General features: G+C 45.3%; 1 protein-coding gene across 1 annotated transcript in view; it reads right to left on the bottom strand.

Moving 5' to 3' along the window:
- SLC30A7 (solute carrier family 30 member 7) overlaps positions 1-11,752 on the bottom strand; it is a 33,655-nt gene extending 21,903 nt beyond the window's left edge. Inside the window, exons 1-5 of the mRNA XM_083445228.1 lie at positions 11,335-11,752; positions 10,664-10,765; positions 5,317-5,430; positions 3,257-3,344; positions 1,568-1,694 (exon numbers count right to left, since the gene is read on the bottom strand). Of these exons, the coding sequence (XP_083301354.1) occupies positions 1,568-1,694; positions 3,257-3,344; positions 5,317-5,430; positions 10,664-10,765; positions 11,335-11,414 (511 nt within the window). The 5' untranslated portion in view covers positions 11,415-11,752. The remainder of the gene's footprint in view (positions 1-1,567; positions 1,695-3,256; positions 3,345-5,316; positions 5,431-10,663; positions 10,766-11,334) is intronic.
- Positions 11,753-12,421: the final 669 nt, after the last annotated feature.

The following is a 12,421-nucleotide window of genomic DNA, read 5'->3' as shown; positions in this document are numbered from 1 at the left end:
AGAAGAGGTACTGTCATTTTTTTATTTTTCATCCCAGGAGGAGATACCTCTAAGGTGGCACATACCATAAGGGCTTATATTTCAGTCAATTAATTGATCAAAACTACTGTGATCAACAAAAATTGTAACCTTGCTCAGTCTAGCCAATCGACTAAGGCCCAGTTTCAGAGGCAATTATCATAGAGCATAGGCCAATAAACCAATTCAGACATCAAAGGGAACTGTGGTTTAAAAAGCTAGGATAGATGCACTAAAGCCAGGATTGCAAGGGCTCATAAGCACACAGCTGTATCTTAGGCTGATAAACCATGGCTTGAGAGAGTCATGCCTGAACCTGACCAAAGCATAGCTCAGTTCTACACTAGTTCAGAACAAAGCCATAGCTAAAGTTCATATTTCTACACAATAGTAGCTTCATCACAAGCTATCACCTGTTTAAGCACTACAGTTCCCCCATGCATATTTCCCATCATTTGCATATTTCCAGATCGCAGTTTATATGCTCCTTGCTATTTTTAAAGCAATACTACATGCCGCATATTACAAATTTATTTCACATATTAAGTAGAGACGGCAGTGAAAAGCAATGAGTTGTACGAGCATACTATATAGGACTTACTGAGTTGGCCAATAAAAAGAACAAAGCAGGTTCTGGTTCTTAAAATATCGGAATAGATGTCCAAGAACATACTAGTTTGGGAGCAGAAGAGGTTTGCACCACTACCAGTGGCGTAGCGTGGGTTGTCAGCACCCGGGGCAAGGCAAGTAATTTGCGCCCCCTAACCCGTGGATTTTAGTAGGGGCAGAGAGCTGCGAGTGCGAGCGCTCCCCCCCCCCGATGTTGCGCCCGGTGCGGCCGGCCCCCCTGCACCCCCCACGCTACGCCACTGACCACTACAAATTCTAGCCCACTCATTTTTTACAACAGTGTTTTGCTGGTGCTAAGGAGGCAAGGCCTTCTAGTGGCTCTCTAAGCTATGGAACAACCCTTTCTCTCTCCTGAAAAATCCAATGGACATCAAAGGCTTTTACGATGCTGGTCAAGGGTGACCAGTGGTTGCTGATATTGCAACATGAGAGGCACAACACAGCTGTATAATGAATGCACAAGACATCTCACTGGGACTTTGCTGTACGACAGAACGTAGTACTGAGCCATCTAGTGAAACTGGAGACAAAATGATTGATTAAAGGCTGCTCCAGATTGGTGTTTTGTTGGAAGTGCATTCTGCAGCATGTCACTGTTGCAATAATAGTGCACTGGTGGTAGATTTATACTGGACCGTCCACGAATGATTACATTACTATAGGGCAGCAAAAATGGGACATCCCCACCTCCCCCCCAAAAAAAAAACCCAACCTCAGAACATTTGAGGTATAAAAAGGTACAGGATTTAAGTAGAACGTTCTAGTACATCCACTGAGTAAAGTATGTTCAACCCAAAGCTTTTGCAGGCACAAGCAAAATTGAAAGTGGGGTCGTGTCTGACTGCCCCCATAACATCATGAGTGCATAATAAAAGGGATGCCTAGAGAGGCCCGTAAGATTATTGTTTGAGCATCTTACCAGAGCCATGAGAGTGGCCGTGTCCCCCGTGTTGGAACACAAAAATTCCTATCAGGTTTACAAGGAAGCCGAGTATAGAAACTGGAAGAAGTCTTTCATGATGCACGTCAGGAGGTTCAAGGGCTCTCTGCAACAGGGAAGCAGAAAGTTTGAGTGCAAGTCATTTACAACATCCACTTATAGAACATCCTCAGGGTATCCTACATATCCGTGCTCTGTGAAGCATCGTCTGCATCCACACATAAGGAGAGTCTACTGAATCAGGCCAGCATCCTGTTCTCACAGTGGCCAACCAGATCCCTGTGGGAAACCCACAAACAGGATCCAAGAACAAGAGGACTCTCTTCTCCAGTGGTTTCCAGCAACTGGTATTGTGGAGGCCGAGAATAGCCATCACGGCTAGATCCCTTCCACCAAAGAGCACTCAATCAAGTTAAACCATGGCTTGTTTTAATCCCCCAGGGATGCTGCACACACTACAAAAAACCCAGTCGGGCTTCTCATGTGAACTCTAGCCATGGTTTGTTTCAAACCAACTACAGTGGTGCCTCGCAAGACAAAAAGAATCCATTCCGCGAGTCTCTTCGTCTAGCGGTTTTTTCGTCTTACGAAGCAACCCCATTAGCGGATTAGCGCTATTAGCGGTTTAGCGGCTATTAAAGGCTTAAGGGATTAGCGGATTAGCTGCTAAAAGGCTATTAGCAGCTTAGTGCCTTAGAAAAAGGGGGTGGGGAGCGAAAAAAAATCACAGGAACTCGCAAGACATTTTCGTCTTGCGAAGCAAGCCCATAGGAAATTCGTTTTGCGAAGCACCTCCAAAACGGAAAACCCTTTTGTCTAGCGGGTTTTCCGTCTTGCGAGGCATTCGTCTTGCGGAGCACCACTGTACAGTGGTACCTCGGGTTACATACGCTTCAGGTTACATACGCTTCAGGTTACAGACTCCGCTAACCCAGAAATGTTACCTCGGGTGACATTCGGGATGAGAACAGAAATCGTGCTCCAGCGGCGCGGCAGCAGCAGGAGGCCCCATTAGCTAAAGTGGTGCTTCAGGTTAAGAACAGTTTCAGGTTAAGAATGGACCTCCGGAACAAATTAAGTACTTAACCCGAGGTACCACTGTACAAGCACTTAATCAGAAATAAGTCAATAGCAAGTCTTGGCTTATTCCTGGCTTAGCAATTATCTAGTTTGTTTGGGGGGGAAAGACTGAAGAATCAAGATGGCAGATGAAGCTGCCATTCTTTTTCTTCGGGATACATGATGAATGTTTAGTATGGATACAAGCTGCTTGGAATATCTCGCTTGTGCTACGTCGCTCCTAATTCTTTCTGGGGATTGCACCACTAGTTGGTCTTTCTGAGAGTAGAAGTGTTGGCTGCCCATAGGCTAGCCCTCTGATAGGGAAGCATGCTATGGTTTGTGCCTGCTATTTAATGATAATGGGGCTAAAACTGGGCTGTCTCAAATCTTGTGACAAGATGGTTTCCTGCATCTGGAGGCACTATTGCACATATTTCTTTGCTCTGGCAGCACTGGTGCTATTGACTTTAATGCCACTAGATGCAAGCTTACAGTGTCATGCAAACCAGGTCTCTGGCACCAACTTCCAAGTAAATAACCACAAAACTGAACTGCACAAATCAGTTTATTTATCAGGAATGATTTATAGCCATCTTCATAACATACCTCGACACCTTCAGAGAAAATGAAGAAGGCTGTGAAGATCAGAAACAGACCGTTGACAAAGCCAGCTAGTACCTCTGCTCGAACATACCTAGAAAGATTTTTACAAAGATCTTAGTAGCACTCTGCATTAGCCCAAATTCCACAGCTATTGAAGTCTTAGGTTTTTTCCCCGTAGTTGAAAAACCCAGTAACAACTGGTGGCCGAATAATCTGAATAAAGTGATATTTTTAAAAAGAATAACTAATGCAAGAATTGAAGCTAGCGCCGTGTACTATTTGCTCCTAGAATGCAAATAAGGTATACAGACTCCACACCAGAACTGTATCATCACAAAAGCCCCTACAATAATTTTTCAAAATGAGAAGCACTGACCCACTGAATGAGAAACAGAGCCGTGAACACTGCTTTCAAACCAGCTGGCACCATTTATTGAGTGAGAAGATCCAAAAGTGCTGCTGCTCACCTGATCTGCAGGCACAACTATCACCAGGTAGTGGAAGATTTGCTCCAGAGTGGGTGCAGCCCCCCATTTCCTGCAGCAAGGCAACGTTCAGCTTGCTTCTTGCCAGCAAGCACCACTTTGCATGAACCCACACAGAAAGCAGCCCTTAGCCAGGTCAAAAGCAGCACGCCAGGCCCTGCTTCTCATTTGGCAGGTGCTGTTCCTGGCAGTGTATGGAAGTTCATTTTTCCTTTCTTACTGAGGCCAAAACCAGATATGCCATGTGTTTGCTAAAAATGTATTTGCCAGTTTAACTTGTTAACGTGTGTCAACTTTATCGTAAGATTGAGTGCATGGGGGATAGCAGTAAAGCCAACTTACCTCCTCATGCTCTGCTGTCTGAAGAGTTGCCTTTTCCCCCAACCCCCCAAATCAGCTCATTTTCATTATCAGAGCTGAATTAGAAGGAGGAAATTAAACTAGTGGGGGGCACTGTTGGTGTGGGTTTTGCTGTAGGCCTCTGCATGCTTGACTGAGCAATAGAAGTGGACCCCATATGAACAATACAGTGGTGCCTCGGGTTACATACGCTTCAGGTTACATATGCTTCAGGTTACAGACTCCGCTAACCCAGAAATATTACCTCAGGTTAAGAACTTTGCTTTAGGATGAGAACAGAAATCACGCAGCAGCGGTGTGGCAGCAGAAGGCCCCATTAGCTAAAGTGGTGCTTCAGGTTAAGAACAGACCTCCAGAACGAATTAAGTACTTAACCCGAGGTACCACCGTATAGCCAAATTGATATGTGTGTTTATCAAAGATGTGAGCATCTGTTTTGGTCCTCAGAAGGGTTTGTGCCAAGGTCAGGGAAGCCGAAAAGATGATATTGGGCCCTATGTGGCCTGCCAGACAGCTACTGATACAAATCAATTAGTTACCATGAGCCAGCAAACATGATGCACATGTGCGAAGCATGAAACTGAAGAGGTCCTTCAGGCAGCATGACACAAAGGTCTCATGGGCGCATAATGCAAAGCCATAGTTAGAAAGATTAGGTGGTGCACAAAGACCAAGCACTCTGACCTCACTCTTCCCTTCACCAAGCACAGAAAGGAGGCTTCGGTCTTAGCATTGCATCCAAGCCAGCACTTTCCCAAACAAACCACAATCAGGAAGCCAGGAAGTAACAGGGGTGCAACCCACAGAAAGCCCCAGGAGCAACACAGCACCAGTCAGATTTTCAAGGCAACTTGTATCCATACTAAACATTCATTGTGTTCCCTAAGCAGAGAGAGCTTTGGATTTCTGGAAGCTTGCACATGTCCCAGAGAGTGGGAAAGTGTACCCGAACCAACAGCTAAACAGCCTGACATTAATTTGAGTCATATTTTCATTAACATTAAAGGCGAAAAGTTCTCAAGTGTCTGAGACCAAAAAGGTAGTGTACATTAGACAAATGACAATAGAAATATTTACAGCCCATTTCATTACAATTGCTGAACGCAACACTGCCCTGTTTAATTTGATTAGAGTATGCTGACATTCTGTCATCTATTACCATCAGGCATTAGAGGCAATATATAGGTTTCTTAGGACATCTATGTTTTCTCTACTTACCCATAAGAAAAGGCATCATTTGATCTCCACTTCGAAATTACTGATGCTGCCAGTCCAGCTAACAGAGCAGTGCAGTCAAAGAACATGTGAAAAGAATCTGATATTAGACCTAAACTGGAAAAGCAAAGAAAACATTTGGTTAGGTACCAGAAGTTATAGCACATTTGAATGCTTCAAGGTCAGTTCCATTAGCAACTCCACTGTGCGCAAGGACTGCTCAAAAGCCAGCGTTCCTTTGGAATTTTTACTTAAAATATTGTTTTCTTGCTAATACACATTTACACGGTATCTAGTTCATTCAAAAACTCTATCCCATCAGAACCTATTAAGAAGTGAGACTAATTAATAGATCTTATGCACAAAGCATTGGGAAAATTCAGTACAATGAACTCCAAGATGATTAATTTATTAGCCAGAGGAAGGAATTAAGTGTACTGTGACCAAAAGTAAAATCCTGGATAAAATATTTGTAGTCTATCCTGGATAAGACATTCAGATGAAATCAGAGAGTGTGACATAGCCACCAACACTTTGCCCGCAATAGAGGCAAGGCAATAGCCTCACCTAGCCATTCCTGAACACCTGGAGGAGTTAAAAAACGTATGTGTTCACTGATTCATGGCAAATTATTTCCTGATCAAGCACATTTAATGGCAAGTCTTCAGCAGGTGGTAAAAGGCAGGATTAATTTGAAATTCCAATCAGGATTGTTAATGAGAGCTTTACAGTCACTTGTTATTACAATCCACTGGTGAGAAATTGCCTAGCCCATCTACATAGCTATAATGATACTGGGTTATAGTAATGCCAAAATATGTTCAAAATTACCTGCAACTGGGTTTTTTTATTAAAAAAACCAGAACCAGTGAAATTAATTTTACCTTTGATGTAGTTAAAAATAAATCCTACATTGAATCTTTTTTAAGAGGACTGGTTCACACAGTCCAATGAGGTAAGTACTGTTTGTTCCTGGGAATCCAGTCATACAGATTGTAATATATGATCTGGTAGATCTTCAGATATAGCTTCCCTATGCTAATATCCACAACTGTCACTGCCTTGAAAAGCTTCATTTTTCTAGCAGTTCAACAAGTCCCTGTTGCCTAGTTTGCTTCAACACCAGAAACAAGCAGGCTCAAAAGAATTAGCAAGTTCAGCTCCAAAGAAATGGTTATTTTCTTTATTATTAATCTGCGTGTTGAAACAACCATATTCTCTGATTTATCAGTGAAGGTAGGTTTGGATCAGCCTAAGAAATAAATACATAAGGGAACCAACTCCATAAAAATTGTTACTAGCCCACCCAGGAATGTAAGCCTGTGTCTCACACAGCATCTGAAGCAATTTGGCAAGTAAAAACTATTACTCACCCCAGGAAAATAATTACTCCTACGGTAGTTTATCCTAAATTTGGAAGCATAGCTTTCAAAACAGGCCTGCCTGGAGTGAGTCGTTTTATTAAGTGATGTTAACCTTCCTCTAACTTAAGCTGTATTTATATTAGAATTACTCCGTAAAAGTCTGAAGTACATAGCATTCATCAGCTGTTCAGAAACACTAGCAGAATGCATTCTTATGAAGCTCCCAAACATTTTAGATCATTCTCAGAGGCCTTGTGTAGAGAGGCAGCAAGTGACCAGGGAAATGTCTTTTCTGCCATTGTACCCTGCTTGTGAAATGCTCTCCCCAGGCAGGCTTGCCTGAGGCACACTCTGATTCTTTTTAACACTGTGTGAGTAAGACCAACTTACTTGCCCAGGCCTTTAAGTACCAACATTAGATCTTTTAACTGCTTTGAGTTTTACTTGGTTTTAAATATTTCTGATACAGTCATACCTTGTTATGTTCGGTTCAGGTTACGTCTTTTCAGGTTGTGTCCGGCGGCGACCCAGAAGTACCGGAAAGGGTTACTTTTGGGTTTCGCCACTCGCGCATGCACAGAAGCAGCAAATCGCAACTCGCGCGTGCTCAGACGCGGGTTGCGTTCCTTTCAGGTTGTGAACAGGGCTCCGGAACGGATCACGTTCACAACCAGAGGTACCACTGTACTGGTATCTTATGTGGTATGTTTATTTGAATTGTAGGCACTCTCTGAAAGTCTCTGGACTAAAGAGCAGAAAATAAAGACTGCCATAAAAACAAATTCATTCCCAGTAGCTCATAAAATACTTTAGTTCTGAAATTGTGTGTTTCTATTTAAACTGTCAGAATGAGCTTTCCACTAATCATAACCATAATTTAGATTTAACCCACCTCATCTCTCTTAGTATTCACAGAAGACCGACCCACTAGAAGCAATATTTAAATATTCATTATGAATATACCGTTTGCTACAAAAATAGACGGGGCTCTTCAAGACACAGTAATGCAAAAATTCACAAGAGCAGCTTCTAACAGTGTTGGAGCCTGACAGATACCAAGCTTTTGAGTATAAAAGATATCAAGAAGTCAGAGACTATATGTATACAAAGATAGCCTGTCATACCACAAGGTGCTAGGATGTATAGGAACCCTAATAAAAGTGCATCATGGGGACTATTAAGGCATTTAATGACTGCTGGTCATAGATGAAAGCCATTCCTGAAGAAAGGGTCAGTGGAGAGCAGCTGGGTTGAGCTCTGCTGACTAAAGGTGCCCTAAACGCCTTCAAGCAGCAGCACCCAAAACCCACTTCCCCATTTTGTGCTCCAGACGGCAGGGATCAACGAACAGCTCCTAGGGTAATCCCCACCCACTTACACAACTTCAAAGTTTGCAGTAAGGCTCATCATGCCTGCCAGAGGACACTGCCCTGCTCATCACAGTGGAATAAATGTTGAAGTCTGCTTCAGGGTTCAGACCCATCACAGGAACCAATAGGTGCCTAGCAGTAAGGTGCAAGTATCTCATGCATATTGGGATGCAGGTGGCGCTGTGGTCTAAACCACAGAGCCTAGGGCTTGCCGATCAGAAGGTCAGCGGTTTGAATCCCCACAATGGGGTGAGCTCCCGTTGTTCGGTCCCTGCTCCTGCCAACCTAGCAGTTTGAAAGCACGTCAAAGTGCAAATAGATAAACAGGTACCGCTCTGGCAGGAAGGTAAATGGCGTTTCGGTGCGCTGCTCTGGTTCGCCAGAAGCAGCTTAGTCATGATGGCCATATGACCCGGAAGCTGTCTACGAACCAATGCCAGCTCCCTTTGCAAAGTAAAGATAGATGAGCGCCACAACCCCAGAGTCTTCAGCGACTGGACTTAACGGTTAGGGGTCCCTTTACCTTTATCTCATGCATACGTGGTTTATATATTGATTTTAAGTCACAACAATTTCTTTTCTGACTTAAGAATGCCAAAGCCTTCCTTCTAGAATCTTATGGCGAGCTATATTGTTGCAACAGATACATGGTCAAATATTTCTCAGAGCTCTCTGTACTGAAAGGTGTCCATGCTGTCAAAAGCCGGCATGGTTCTGTGGCCTAACTGCTGTTCGTAACATCAGACTCTGAACTGCAAATACCTTTGCCACCAATACATTTCTAAAGGGCACCAACATGAAGAGAACCCATGCTACTCATGCATATAAACCTTTAAAAAGCAGCCCAAACAAATAAATATTGAATAAGTTGTATCGATAATTCGTTCTCTCTCTACAGTACTGGTTAAGTGCAGGAAATTCTTTCAAAGGCTTTTCGTTTGCCCGATCCCCAGTTGTCCATAGCACTAACACCTCCTCCTACATATATGTGTTTCTTAACACGTACAGTGGTGCCTTGCAAGACGAAAAGAATCCGTTCAGTGAGTCTCTTCGTCTAGCAGTTTTTTCGTCTTGCGAAGCAAGCCCATTAGCGGATTAGCGCTATTAGCACTATTAGCAGTTTAAGGGCTATTAACGGCTATTAAAGGCTTAAGGGATTAGTGGATTAGCTGCTAAAAGGCTATTAGCAGCTTAGTGCCTTAGAAAAAGGGGGTGGGGAGCGGGGAAAAAACACCCCAGGAATCGCAAGACATTTTCGTCTTGCGAAGAAAGCCCATAGCAAATTCGTCCTGTGAAGTACCTCCAAAACGGAAAACCCTTTCGTCTAGCGGGTTTTCCGTCTTGCGAGGCATTCGTCTTGCGGAGCACCACTGTATATAGCAGTATGTGCAAAGTATGATATTTGTATTTATTCTGCAATATATTGACAGGTTTGGAAGCTGCCATAACTTCCCAAATTAACTGTCAGGGGTTTCCTATAGTGCTCTATCTGTCTACAGAAAGGGGAAAGCCATGTGTGAACCAGCTCTTAGTGTAGTGTACTTGATTTGCTTTGGGGAGGTACTGGTATCATCCATTTGATCACTACAGTGGTACCTCTGGTTACATACTTAATTTGTTCCAGAGATCCGTTCCTAACCTGAAACTGTTCTTAACCTGAAGCGCCACTTTAGCTAATGGGGCCTCCCACTGCTGCCGCGCCACCGGAGCACGATTTCTGTTCTCATCCTGAAGCAAAGTTCTTAACCTGAGGTAATATTTCTGGGTTAGCGGAGTATGTAACCTGAAGCGTATGTTACCTGACGGGTATGTAATCCGAGGTACCACTGTACAGGATACAAGGACACAGCTTTTTAAGAAATAAGGGATTGATTATATGGCTTCCACAAGAGAATACAAGTGCCATAAACTATCAGCGACTTTCCCAAATTTTGCCGGAGAAAAATAAAGGCCTACATATCAATCAAGAACCACTACAGCATCATTACAGCTGCAGAAGTTATGCCTTCATGAGCTAAAGGAACAGCATGTTGACATTTTGCCTTTGGCAACTTCTAATCTACAGGACCTGACCAGTTAAGGTTTCCTTATCCTGCAGCATTTTCTCCCTGATCTTACTATAGCAACAGTTCTACACAGGGTACACTGCATAACTCCTCAGGAGTACCAAATCTAGCAGATCATGTACTCAGAGGCAACGGTTATGCAAGCAGTCGCTCCAACAAAAACCTTCAAGCCAGCCAAAAAGGGATAAGGGCTCCAAAACATTTCTTTCCCCACCCCTAGTACAGTCACCTCCTCTTCTTGAAACCCTCCCTGCCTTCTTTTCTTCCTGAAGTTTAAAACCTGCTCTTAAAACGACGTGTACCAAAAAGACCGCTTCCCATAAAACAAACATTGGCAGCTCAGCCGGTAACTGAAATGATTCCAGTGAGGAGGAATGAATGGGATAGTCCAACACACACCCTCTTTTCCCAGGGCCAATGACACTCTCAGCCATCATCACACACCCGGCGCTGGTGCTTCCTCAGCACCAGCCAGAGGGAGACGTGGCAGCAGTAGCAGCGGAGCTGAACAGGCACCGCCTCTCCCGCATCCTCCCTCCCTTCCCGGTACCTGTTGCTCCAGATGCCATACAGCAGCTCCACGAAGGCAAAGGAGAGGTTGAGGCAGAGGAAAAAGAAGAGATTTCTTGACGTCTTGTCCGACAGGATCGACCTAAAGGATGGGCAGGAAACAGGGCGCACTTAGAGGAGGAGAGCATGGGGGTGAAAAAGAGAGTTAGCCAAGAAGCGATGCTGGCCAGGGTCTTGCCTCTCTCAAGGGAAGAAGAGAAGCTGGGACAGCTCAGTCCCTAGAGCAGAAGACTCTTAAGCTCAGGGTCCTGGGTTCGAGAGTCCCACTTTGGGCAAAATAGTCATGCATTGCAGGGGTTGGACTAGATGACCCTGGGGGTGCCTTCCAGCTGTGGTCACACACACCCCACGTCCGTACCAGACTGGCTGGCTGGGAGCCCCCCCCCCCCCAGCGTCAGTTACAAGCCCCCCCTGCACCTGTATCTCCACCTCCCGACCCCCCCCCCCGCAAGAGGGGGGTCACATCCCGGACAAGAAAGCCTGCCAAAGCAAAGCCGCCTCCTCCTCCTCACACCGCACAAAGCCTCGCCCCTTCCCCGAGGCAGCCTCCACGCTGCCAAGCCCTCATGGGCTCGACTCCGACCGCGTTCCCACGCACACGCGTGGGGACGCGCGTCGGGCTGCTTCTTCCCCCGGCCTCGCGCTCCTCACCTGAACCAGCCCGAGACCTTTCGGAGCAGGTTGAGCCTGGGCGGCTTGTACTCGTCGTCCTTGATGGACAAAGGCAGCATCTTCCAGGGTGGCGGGCCGCGCGCGGGCCGGGCGGAGGGGGAGCGGGACCCGAGGCCTGGCCTGGCTCGGCGAAGCGGGGCTGGGCAGGCGGGCTTGGCTTGGCTGGCTGGCAGGCGCCCCCCTCCCGGCCCCTTCGCGCTCGCTTCTCTGCCAGGTGAGCCCAGCAGCCGGCCCCTTCCGCCAAGGGAGACTTCCGGCACAACCGGACCGAGGCGCCGCTACGGAGCCTGCGCGGTAGGAGCGGAGGCCGAGTTGCGTCACGTGGGGCGGAGAGCGGGAGGAGAGGGGGCGGGGCTTCTCGCTCTGTGGGAGAGGCTGGCTGGAGCTTAGTCAGGGACTGGAAATAATAATAATAATAACAACAACAATAACAACAACAACAACAATAAGTTCTTCAACCTGCCCCAAACTCATAACTACTACTATTATTATTATTATTATTATTATTATTATTATTATTATTATTATTACACTGTGTTCCATTGTTTTGCCTGCTTCTTTACAAGAGACCTTTCCACTATTAGTATTACTATTAGTTCCTGGCCATGAATAATAATAATTATTATTAATTAGATTTATATACCACCCTTTGCTCGAGGATCAGAAGGCAGTTTACAGTAAAAAAAAAACAACCACAAAAATACATAAATGAAGCAATGACCAACTGTTAACGGAAAAATACGAGGGCTCACTTGGACAAAAAACAAAGACACCAACCAACTTGGAGCAAAACAGCAGCCTGTAGGCTTGGCCTTTCTTGAACTGTTGCAACAGGGTGCTCCCCTCACTTGCAGGAGAGAGGAAAGACACAGAAAAATGGTGTGCAAGGCCTTATAAAAACTTTTGAAATTCCCACCCTGTAGATCAAGACCACCCCCAGAAACATCATGCATACATCACAGAAAAGAGGGGTTGAGGGAGGAGTTGTGGTGGTAACCTGAGTGTCCTGTCACCTGGCTGGTTCCCCCTTTCCCCCTCCCCATGAGTACTTTCCAGGTGACAAAGG

Source organism: Podarcis tiliguerta, assembly GCF_965153285.1.
Source record: "Podarcis tiliguerta genome assembly, chromosome: 6".
Classification (NCBI taxonomy): Eukaryota; Metazoa; Chordata; class Lepidosauria; order Squamata; family Lacertidae; genus Podarcis; species Podarcis tiliguerta.
This window is presented reverse-complemented; position numbering and strand designations above follow the sequence as displayed.